Source organism: Castanea sativa, chromosome 5, assembly GCF_040712315.1.
Source record: "Castanea sativa cultivar Marrone di Chiusa Pesio chromosome 5, ASM4071231v1".
Taxonomy (NCBI): domain Eukaryota; kingdom Viridiplantae; phylum Streptophyta; class Magnoliopsida; order Fagales; family Fagaceae; genus Castanea; species Castanea sativa.
Window position 1 is genome coordinate 25664940 of NC_134017.1, and position 11127 is coordinate 25676066.

At 34.2% G+C, this 11127-nt stretch overlaps 2 protein-coding genes across 5 annotated transcripts; both read left to right on the top strand.

The window, feature by feature from the left end:
- The first annotated feature begins 889 nt into the window (after nt 1-889).
- Nucleotides 890-7014, top strand: LOC142633424 (pentatricopeptide repeat-containing protein At1g52640, mitochondrial). 4 transcript variants are annotated; one of them, XM_075807665.1, is made up of 4 exons: nt 890-2624; nt 2716-2783; nt 6395-6499; nt 6588-7014. In XM_075807665.1, the coding sequence occupies exon 1, from the start codon at nt 919-921 to the stop codon at nt 2515-2517; it is 1599 nt and encodes a 532-aa protein (XP_075663780.1). In that variant the 5' UTR covers nt 890-918; the 3' UTR covers nt 2518-2624; nt 2716-2783; nt 6395-6499; nt 6588-7014. The 4 variants fall into 4 exon arrangements, with proteins under 4 accessions (XP_075663780.1, XP_075663781.1, XP_075663779.1 ...); XM_075807666.1 differs by lacking the exon at nt 2716-2783 and having other exon boundaries at nt 6588-7013; XM_075807664.1 differs by lacking the exons at nt 2716-2783; nt 6395-6499; nt 6588-7014 and adding an exon at nt 5286-5551.
- A 716-nt stretch (nt 7015-7730) lies between these two features.
- On the top strand, nt 7731-10907 carry LOC142634014 (DCC family protein At1g52590, chloroplastic). The gene is made up of 5 exons (XM_075808277.1): nt 7731-8001; nt 9273-9330; nt 9945-10052; nt 10374-10466; nt 10588-10907. Exons 1-5 carry the CDS (start codon nt 7806-7808, stop codon nt 10667-10669), a joined length of 537 nt encoding a protein of 178 aa, XP_075664392.1. The 5' UTR covers nt 7731-7805; the 3' UTR covers nt 10670-10907.
- Nucleotides 10908-11127: the final 220 nt, after the last annotated feature.

The window sequence follows — 11127 nt, forward strand, 5'->3', positions numbered from 1 at the left end:
TATCCACCCACTTCCCATCAAAGCCCATCTTAAGCATTTTATTATCCAAGTATCTTCATTCTACCCTGTTATAAGTTTTACTCATATTAAGTTTCAAGGTCATCTCTCTACTAGTGGCAGCTTCAAGAATTTTTCTCAATGTGTTTTTTAAGAAGCATAAATTACACAATTTAATAAAAAAGATTGATCTTGGGCTTTTTTTTCCTAGATTTTATTGGGCATTTGGGGCTTGCTATGTTATAATTTTTTTTTTCAAATTTAGTTCAAAATTTTTTTGGGTTTTTTTTTGCTTGAAAGCCCTAATATATTGTTAAGTAGGACAAATTATGAAGTAAAATTTAATTTTATTGACATAAAAAAAACTGATGGTACTCCCAATTTTTTTTTTTTGAAAGGTAGGCAAATATAAACTTTTATATTATTATAAATAAAAAAAAAAAAATTTCAGGTCAGGGTGGTCACAGTCAAGGTGGTCCTGTGACCACCCTGGCCTTCAAATGTGGCCGCCCCTTGCTCCCTACCTTCCCCTTTCTTTTCCGATTGATACGATACATAATTTCAAGAGTAACCAGTATATTATCTATAATAAGGCAATTAGACATAAAAGGGAACATGCGTTTCAACCTGTTAGCTAAGACCTTTGAGGCAATACGTGAGACCACATTCCCCAAGCTGATAAGTCTATATCATGTATGGCCTGTTTGGATGGAGGAAGGAAGGAGAGTGGAGAAGAGTAGAGTAAAATAATATTAGCTAATAATAAACTAATTTTGTGCTGAATCTACTCACTCTACTCTACCCTCCCGTGCTCCCCAACCAGTAATCTTAGTTGGGTTCTTAACTCTGTGTTTTGTTTGTCTTCGATAATGTTAATAATATATAAGTACTAGGAAGTTGTTAGTGCAAAAAAATCGTAAGATGGCCACAACAAGGTCTCTGTCTCTGTCTCTGTCTCTGTCCTCTAAACCCAAAACCTTACACACTCTCTTCCACTTTCGTCTCAAACCCAAACCCCAAAATATCCACCCTTTCTCTTCCCAAGCCTCACAATTCTCATTAGTGCCGGACCCATCATCACCACACCTCGTTAACGAAATCTCTCGCATACTCAGTGACCACCGGAACCCCCATAATGATTTAGAACTTTCTCTCAACACTTTTTCAAATCAAATATCCACAAACATGGTCGAGCAAGTGTTGAAGAGGTGCAAAAATCTTGGGTTCTCAGCTCACAGGTTCTTTCTTTGGGCTAAAAGAATTCCGGGTTTTGAGCATAGTGTTATTAGCTATCAGATTTTGGTTGATATCTTGGGAAGTAGTAAGCAGTTTGCTATATTATGGGATTTCCTAATAGAAATGAGAGACTCTCATTGTGTTGGGATTGGCTCTGAAGTTTTCTGGCTTGTTTTTAGAGCTTACGGTAGAGCTAATCTTCCTGAGGATGCGGTTCGAGCTTTCAATCGAATGGTTGAGTTTGGTATCAAGCCGGGAATTCATGATCTTAATCAGCTTTTGTATGTGTTATGCAAAAGGAGGCATGTAAGACATGCCCAACAATTTTTTGATAAAGTGAAGATTGGGTTCGAGCTGAATGCAAAAACTTATAGCATTTTGATGAGGGGGTGGGGGGATATTGGTGACTCAAATGAGGCACGTAAGTTGTTTGATGAAATGCTTGAACGAGGATGTAAGGTGGATGTGTTAGCATATACTAGTTTGTTGGAGGCTTTGTGCAAAGCTGGGAATGTGGATGAAGCGTATAAGATCTTCCGGGAAATGGGGTCTAATGGAGTTGATGCTGATGCTTCTACTTACTCGATTTTCATCCGCGCATACTGTGAAGCAAATGATATGCATTCAGCCTTTAGGGTGCTTGATCGAATGAGAAGATATGAGCTTTTGCCTAATGTTTATACTTACAATTGTATTATCAAGAAGCTTTGTAAAAATGATAGGGTGGATGAGGCATACCAACTTCTAGATGAGATGATTGAGCGGGGAGTTTGGCCGGATACATGGAGTTACAATGCTATGCAAGCTTACCACTGCGATCATTCTGAGGTAAATAGGGCTCTTAAATTGATTTCTAGAATGGAGAAAGATAATTGCATGCCAGACCGACATACCTATAATATGGTGCTCAAATTGCTTATCAGGATAGGAAGATTTGATAGGGCAACTGAAGTTTGGGAGAGTATGGGGGAGCGAAGATTTTATCCTTCCGTGTCAACATATGCTGTCATGATTCATGGTCTATGCAAGAAGAAAGGTAAACTAGAGGAGGCATGTAAGTACTTTGAGATGATGGTTGATGAAGGAATACCACCATATACTTCTACCATTGAGTTGTTGAGGAACCGCATATTAGAGCTAGGTTTCTTGGACCAGATTGAGATACTTGCAAATAAGATGGAGAGAAGTACTTCTTGTTCAATTCAGGAGATGGCAAACATGATAAGAGGTGATAAGACAAATAAGACTTCAAGAAGTGAAGAAACAGATCTGGAAAGTGACTAAGAGCAATGGGCTATGAGCATCTTGGAATTATGATCATCTAGATGAAGTGGTTGTATTTCTTCTAAGAACAATCTCTGGATGAGTTCCCAGCAGTAGTTCCCTTTTGTGTACGTTTTTTCCTTTTTAATATTTTTAATATTTATTTAAACATAGACCTTATAGTCTAATTGATGATTGCTGTGTCAATTATTGTTGTAGGATGCACCATAAGTAGAGAAAACCTAGGTTGAATGATTTGAGATTGCTCTGTCACAGAAAAAATGAAGGTGAACAATTAGTAATAGTGTCTAACAATGTCTAGAAGCTTTTATTTTCCAAAATGTTGCAGTTAATTTTGAGTTTCTAATAGTGGTTGTTATTTTTTCATTGGAAATTCTATTTTCATTTTCTTTGTTGTACATTAAAATACCATTAAAAACTCAGTGAGACAATTTACTTTATGCATGAAGTACTATTAATTATGAATGATGCATTGGTATAAGTTTGACAACATCTCGTGTTCATAATTTTCAGTTGGATATCACCTGTTTCAGTGGACAGGACTGATTAGTTATGTCATTATTCGGGGTACTTTTAATAGCTTAGCAAAACAAAAATGTTTTTCAAAATCAATTTCTTCAGGATTTATATATTTTACCAATATTAAGTCTCATTGTGGTCATGGAGTCTCAAGGTTGACTTCATAGACACTTGAAGCATCCCCTCTAGGTAGTCCGTAAACTGGCTCACCTGATATTGTTGAGAAAATTCGCTTTAGAAATTCTAAGAGGTGGTTGAACTCTTGGGTACTTTATTCAGCTCTCTGATAATCAAACTAATCGTATGCTTGGGTAGGCAGTGTTTACCAAGAATATAGATGATTGGCTTGTTGGACCATCCTCATGAGTTCATACTTAAAATAATACCTTTGGAACTATGACAATTTGATACTTTTATTCATTATATTTCTGCAACTATTGGTATGGCTGTCATTCTCATGAGCTCAATGAATTCATACTTAACATTAGTTTCTTACTTAATGATAAGCTTTTATGATACCAACTGATTGATAGATTATGAAATTTTATTATTCTACATTCAAATATTCAATAATTGTGCCACTGCCTGGTCTCCATTATGCAAACTCAGGTGCGAATCCCTCTCCCCACTTGTTGTAACTATAAAATAATAATGATTAAAACTCAAACATTGCAAAATCATTCTGTCAGTTTTTAAGAGGATGAGTCTAGAGGAAGGGCTGTCTTGAGTTTTTCATTCAAGAATCTCATTGATGATTTTTCAGTAAACCCTGAAAATTCTGATTTGATGGTCTGAACTTTGATTTCGAGTTTCAAGAAACCCCTCTCTGCTGGTAAAGAACATAATTTTTGCATCTTTCCTGATGATATGATGCATTTTTGGTTCCCTAATTGTAAGTTTTGTGTTGTAATCATCAGACCATGATAGCTGTAGACCTATGGTTCTTGAAATTTGATATGGTACTGCTCTAGATCTTATTAAGAAAAACATCTCTAGCATGTTTTTGGTGCTAGCTTTTTCTGTGTGTAGCAGCAGTACAGCTGACTCCGTTTGGTTGGTTGTTTGCAATTTGCCCCTGGAGAATTCTGTTCTGTCACCAAGTCCATTTAACCTAATAGACAACTTCATACTGACATAAGCTCGAGGCAGCATGACTTGTCAAAGGGTATTGAGTTTTTATTCTTTTCTGTTATATTTATTTATTTAAGCTAAGTAGGGGAGTAGTTTTACAAGTCTAGTGACACAATTTTGAGGATTTTTTTTTCTATAGAAATTACAAATTAGTGACATGTGCTTGAGGCAGCATATGCTAAGTGAGCAGTATGCTAAGAACTTCATGATTTACTTTTCCATTGAAGTGCATAATGTTGTTCTTGTTGATTTTCTTTGTAAACTTAACAGAGAGTTCTTAGCTTTTTGGATATGAGAGGGAGATAGATCACTTCCAGTTGTTAATTTGAAATATTAATTCTTCTTTTGAAAATATATAACATTGGTTCAATCATGCCATAAGTTAGGGGCATGAAATTCATAGGCCATTATCTACAAATTTCTTTGCTATAAGCTATCGAATATGACAATTATATTCAATTTCTTTGGTTTTTTTTTTTTTTTCTCTATTTTAATTGCTATGTGTATATGCTATATCCTATATTTATCACTGTATATTTATGGATTTTATTCGCTGGAATTGTCATATGCTATCTAATGTTACAAGTACAGGCAGTTACCAATACTTATTTGTTATGAGGGTTATGTGTGCTTCTGTTCTGATGGTGGGTAACTGCTAGTATGACTGCTAATTGTGTGCAAAACAGCGAGAGAGTTGTCATTTAAGAAAAATGATGAGGGTCCTGTACTGCTGTTTAGTCAATTGCTACTGTATAATTAGGTAAACTGAGATGTTAAGTTATGGAGAACAAAGACAGAGGCATAGTTTAGTGGAGATAATGGGCTAGTTCTTTCTAATCTTATCAATAAATACAAAAGATATCATGTCAAGCACACCTATGCATAAATAAGCTCTATATGCATAAGCACTTGATGCCAATGTATAACTTGGAATTTTATTTGTTTGAATTTGGAATCTTTTGTTTTTCCTCCCTCTTTGAAATGAACAGAGACATGTTTCAAGATAACATGCCACGTGATTTGACTTGGTCTTGTTTGAAAGTAATCCTTCTTTTTGATTTATGTTTCTGTGTGTTTCAGGCTTTTACTGATTCCTATAAATTTTCTGGTGTTTGCAGTTAGGCTGCCTGAGATATGTTAATATTTAAGAGGAAACAGCTGACCTGCTTGCAGCAGAAATGGCTTGATTTTCTCAAGTATCACCTCAATATTTCTATATAATTTTCAATAGTTAGGAAATTATTGTTCTGAATCTTACCATATTGGCATGCTGTTGTCTGGCTTAACAATCCAGGAATATGGAATATCCAATTGTTGTTGTAACAGTAATATTGAAAACTCATTCTTTTATTTGAATTGACCATTTTCTTTCTTTCAATTGACACTCTTTCGGGACTTTGTTGTACCACGAAGAGTGCTACCTGTTGTAATATTCGTGGCTTGGAACTTTCTGTGAAGTAATTGGCTTAATGCTGACAGTTGCTTCGAAGGTGGTCGAATTTTGCAGGGATGGATTAATTAAGGGAGATTAAGTGGCTTCCGGTTTTCTTTCTCAGTCTGAGAATTTGTTTTAGTTTTAAAGATGAGCTGTGGGGCATTGATCAGATAATTTTGTTGACGTGGAATATGGTATGAAAGAAGTGGAGATCAAAACTGATTCAGGAGCTATTATTACTGTAGAGATGTTAGTTTTCATTTTGATGCAACTTCGTTTCAAACTTGTCAACAGTTGCTATGGAGAGATTAGAGTGCTCAGTTAAACACTCCTATCAGCAAGGGAGTTGTCATGCAGATTGATTAGCTTTTTGACAAAGTTTGGTTACAAATTTGGTTAAGTCAATGGCTGTAACTCCCCCTAAAAAAGTTGATTTCTCATTTCTTTATCTTTGACAAAAAATTTTGGATCTTTGTGGTACATATAGTATTTGGCAGATAGTCTGCAAAGAATTTTTTGGGATTTAATATTTGTTTGCTACATATGAAGCATAGTCATTTAAAATTTAAAAGGAAAGCAATTTATATGGAGAAAGTTAATGAGGGTACTTTGTTCTGTAATTGTTTGTTCTGAATGTCTTTTTAGTGTGGAAAGTTAACGAGAAATGATTTGCAAAATCAAGAATGTTGAATTCTGTAATTATGATTGGGATGGAGATAGATTTATGGTTGGTATAGGGTTCTAGTTGGTTTTGTGATATTCTGAGTAAATCTTAATTGGCATTCATTGCAGACAATCGGTTTGGTTTTTTGTTCAAATGCTGCAGCTTTTCCAGTTGAGAGTAATGGATATATCCTATTGGATTGCTATGGTGGGCACAATCAGATGCCAAGAGATGTGAGTGCTTAACGCGAACTTCATATTTGCAGCTTTGAGATCTATGTGAAATATGCTTGATTTTTTAATACTGCTTTGATGAAAACAGGTTTATTATTTATGATGAGTGCAATTTTGTGACGGTGTGGTATTGCTCATCTGTTAAACGCAATCCCAGTTTTGCCAAAGTTCTAAGTGGCTGCATATTGGAATGAATCCAGGATTGCATTTAACATATTGCTAAAGATAATTCATGGTTATGTTTGTTGCTTGCTGAGGATGGGATAGCTATGAGCCTGGAGGAATTGTTTCTAAGTTTCAAGAATCGGAATAAGTTTACTGTATATAAACATACAGTCTCGTTTTATATAACTATATCATAGTTAAGTAAAGGATCAAGATATTTGAATCCCTCCATCTAACTTCTGTCTTTTTTTACCTTAACATTGATTGAATAAATTGCTAGAGTGGTGTTTTATTTGACAGAATTTTTAAATATGATGTGGCATTATTTTATTTTATTTTTTCCTCCTCTCTTTTTTTCTCTCTAACCATCGACCTCCAGTCCATGCAAGCCCGATAACTTTTGAGATAGTAACCGGGCAATAAGCTCGACTCACCATAATACAAAATCATATGGATAGTGTGAAGAAGTCAATCAAACTCTTGGCATCGAGAGACTCTTCGGTTTTTTTTTTTTTTTTAATAAAAAAAAAATGAAGAAGGAAATGAACCAAATCATTACTTTGTAGATACTTTGGGTTAAAATGGAAATTTTAAATTTGACTAAAATTTTTTTTGAATTTTCCCCATATATTCAGAGTCCAATAAAATAATTTTTTGTTTATCCTTTTATTTATTTATTTATTATTGTTTACCAATTTGATGTGCCATGATTAGAGTGATTGATACACAAAACATTTTTACATAAAATAATTTGTATATTCTTGTTGGTTATTCTCAAGTCAAGGCCACTCGATCAAAATCGAGTGTTATTTGTGTTTGCACGTGGCACCCAGTTTAGCCACACCGACTGAGACTGAGAGAGAGAGAGAGAGAGAGAGAGAGAGAGCGAAGGGAAGAAAATAATCCACATAAATATAAAATGACTCATCACTCCACTTTTACAAAACTTGCCACCCATTCCTTCTCTACTCCTTTGCAGCATATCGCTCGCACGCTATGAAAAGAAGGGTATTCGCTGTAATTATGAAAAACTTCTAGGTGATTTACATCTACTACCTGGAAAATCCTACTAATTAATTTCTCACCTTTTTTTCATAGTGTGTTTTGGTTGAGACTAAAAGTACTGCTTCTTTTCTTCCTCATGGCGCTACTGGCTCAGGGTGGGTGCGCACGGTTGCACGTGCCACGCCATGCGCACGTTAGACCGCATAGAGTACTGAGTCCGTTTGCTACTCTATCTCCAGGTCCAGGTCGAGTTGGAAGCCAAAGCATGGAGTGGGTCGAAGCAACTTCGAGCTTTTTCCAACAAGACTCAAGGCCCATCATGTTATTTGACGGTACGTACGTAATATACGCACATATGTACATGTGGACCAAAATGATTACTTTAACATTTAAATGTCTTATGTAATATTTTACACCTTATTTATTTATTTTTTTTTAATATTGTATGCGTTTATATAGTCTGCCATATAAATCTTAAGTTTAACTGTCTATGTACATATACTCTACCTGTGCTTGTTTCTTTCATATGAGATGTGTTAGGGACGAGGATTCTGTTAGATGAGTACTGGAATTTTTGGTGGAAATTTGCAAAAATGGTTCATTTGAATGAATGATTCAAAAAAATGTTGGTTTATAGTCCTTGATTAGAACTAATAGAGGACACCCAAAAAATAATTTACAACAATTTCTCACATATGGACTATTAAAACCAAATTTAAAAATTGCAAATTGTGGTAGGCTAATATAGGAATGTTGTGAATTTTGTTGTCTCTTATATTGATTTTTTTTTTTTTTGGGGTCAAATTATAGTTAGGCTTATATTTGACTGAATCAATTTGAGGCCTTAATTGGAGCATTTAATTATATTTGAATATTAGATAATATTTATTTAAATCTTTATAATATATATTTTTAGTTAAACCCATTATTGTTCATTTTCAGATGTGAAATTACTAATTAAGTTTTTGTGAAGTTTAGTAGACGTCTTCTTTTCAATCTTAATCTTTAGTTTAGTGTGAAATATTCAATCTTTGGTATGGTTTTCTCAATTTTACTTTACAAAAGCAATGTATTAGTAAAATTCTGTAAGAGATAATGTTTTTGGAGAAAGAAATATATCAGTTTTTTATATGTGAATTGGAGTATTTTCTTCTGTTAGTATCTTTCTTTTTAAAATTTTTTTTTGAAAAAAATATCTAAATAACTAATATCAGAATAAATTTCTTGTTTGTTCCACCCCCAAAATGAATGAACAGATTTTTATTAAAAGATATTTTGCAACTCATGGGCACTTATAAACTTGCCCCATCCTAACTCTTTGTAAGTAAAGAGGAGAGGAATGCTTAACTGATAACTAACTTCAAGTAACCACTATAAACACGTGCTTTGATAGGCAAATTGTAGTTTTTATGTAACATGAAATGCATATATACTTTCTTTCCCAGAGTCTGAACAAATTAAGTTAAGGGGCAATTAATGACTGACCAGAGTTTAAAGTAATTCTGCCCAAGTTTTCTGTTTGATGTATCTGTATTTTTTTTTTGGTTCTGGTAAGTAAGGTTTGATGTATCAAGTCAAGTAAATGCTAAATTTGGTTTGACAGGTGTATGCAACTTATGTAATGGGGGTGTGAAGTTTGTGCGTGAAAATGATCGAAATAGGTCAGTGTTTCTTTCCTTCTTTTAAATTCTGATTACAACAATTCTCAAATGTTTGGACTAATGGCTCACAATTAATATGTATTTTTTTTTTTTTGGGGGGGGGGGGGGGGGGGGGGTTGTTAAATTACAGTTTCATTTTTGGTGAGTGGATTTATATGTGAACAAATTAGTGAGTTTAGGGCCCCTTTACTTAAGATGTTTGCTGGATGATGAAAGAAAATGAGGAAGGAACTCTTTAGGCTGAAGTTATTTCGCATTGGAAATTTACCTTTTTACAAAAATGTGTTCTGCATCTTGCACTTCAATAAGATACTAAGTTACTAACCTTCACGTTTATGGTCCTAGTTGAGGTTCATCCTGAGTTTCACTGTAATGGCCGTTGAGTAATTTTATTGCTGATGCTGTTCAAAAATAAATCCATATTAAAGACTTAATGATAAAATATGAGCTTTCTAAAAACATAGATAGGGAATGCTTCTTCTCTGCAAGAAAAGAAAAAGTCTTGATATGCACTTTCATATTTTCATTAAAATGACTTCCTTACCATGTTTATAGGGTATAGTTTTACCACTTGAGATCTATTCATTTGTTCTTTTTTATCTCATTATTAACAGGAGCATAAGATTTGAGCCTCTTCAAAGCGAAGCAGGCAAGAAATTGCTTCAGAGGTCTGGAAGAGCTCCTGATGATATCTCCAGTGTTGTACTTGTTGAAAAGGATAGGTTTGTATATTACTGGTTCAATTCGCTTAATTGTGATAAACAATAATCGTGTACCTAGCATAACTGCATGAATTCAATTTCCAATCATCAAATCATCCATAGTAGTTCATTTTGGTTGTGAAGATGTTGGACACAGAGAAAAGATTGGTTTCTGAATTCAACAATTCCTAGCTGAATAAATATCCATATTCCTGCTACTTGTCAACCAATGGATTACTACAGATTTCTTTTTGTTCAAAAAGAGGTTATTAATTAGGACATAGAAGATAGATCTAAAGATATATTACCTAAAGAAAACTGAGAAACCATGCTGGATTTCAGATCATACATCAAGTCAGAAGCTGTGCTGAAAATAATGGAATACATAGACTTACCCTTCCCTCAGTTGGCACTTTTTCTACAGTTTGTGCCTTTGTAAGTACTACCTTTCCAGTTTCCGGACTCCAGTGCTGTTTTGTTTGTCACTTCAGATTTGAATCTAATGGAAGCAACCAGAGATGATCACTTATTTATCCCTTTTCATGGATGATTGCAGGTTCATAAGGGATTTTCTATATGATAATGTGGCAAACAACCGTTACACATTTTTTGGCCGCTCAGAATCATGTGAGATATAAACAAATTTATTCATCGTACTTAGATTAATTCAATATACGGTAAAGTCCAAAAGTAAGGTCTCTTCCTGTGGTCCACTAATATTGTTTTCCCAGAATAAATTGAAGTTGTAATGACATTTATCAACTGATGTTTGTTTGTGTATGTTATATAGCTTAGCTTTTCAAGTGACTTAATTGTGCTGCTAGGCAGAAGGAAAAGAAGAATTAAATAATATGACTACAAAATTCCAATGAAAAATGGTTGTAAGATTCTAATTTTCTTCTTTCTTTCCCCTCTATTTTCTTGGCAATTAATAGAAGCAAATAAATAGTAGAGAAAGAAGAAAAAGAAAAGAAAAAAAAAAGTAGCCCATTTGGACATATTGAAATAATGCTGAAAGGTGGTTATTGAAGTCTTCTTTCGAAAATGTTATTCCAGAAACTACAATTTTGAGAAGATCTCTTTTATATCACTACTT

Bases quoted from the DNA above. Each gene is read 5' to 3' on its own strand.
- LOC142634014 (XM_075808277.1), top strand. From the start codon at position 7,806: ATGGCGCTACTGGCTCAGGGTGGGTGCGCACGGTTGCACGTGCCACGC. The intron at 8,002-9,272 runs GTACGTACGTAA...TTGGTTTGACAG, and splicing joins GCCCATCATGTTATTTGACG to GTGTATGCAACTTATGTAAT. The intron at 10,467-10,587 runs GTAAGTACTACC...GGATGATTGCAG, and splicing joins TTTCTACAGTTTGTGCCTTT to GTTCATAAGGGATTTTCTAT.
- LOC142633424 (XM_075807665.1), top strand. From the start codon at position 919: ATGGCCACAACAAGGTCTCTGTCTCTGTCTCTGTCTCTGTCCTCTAAA.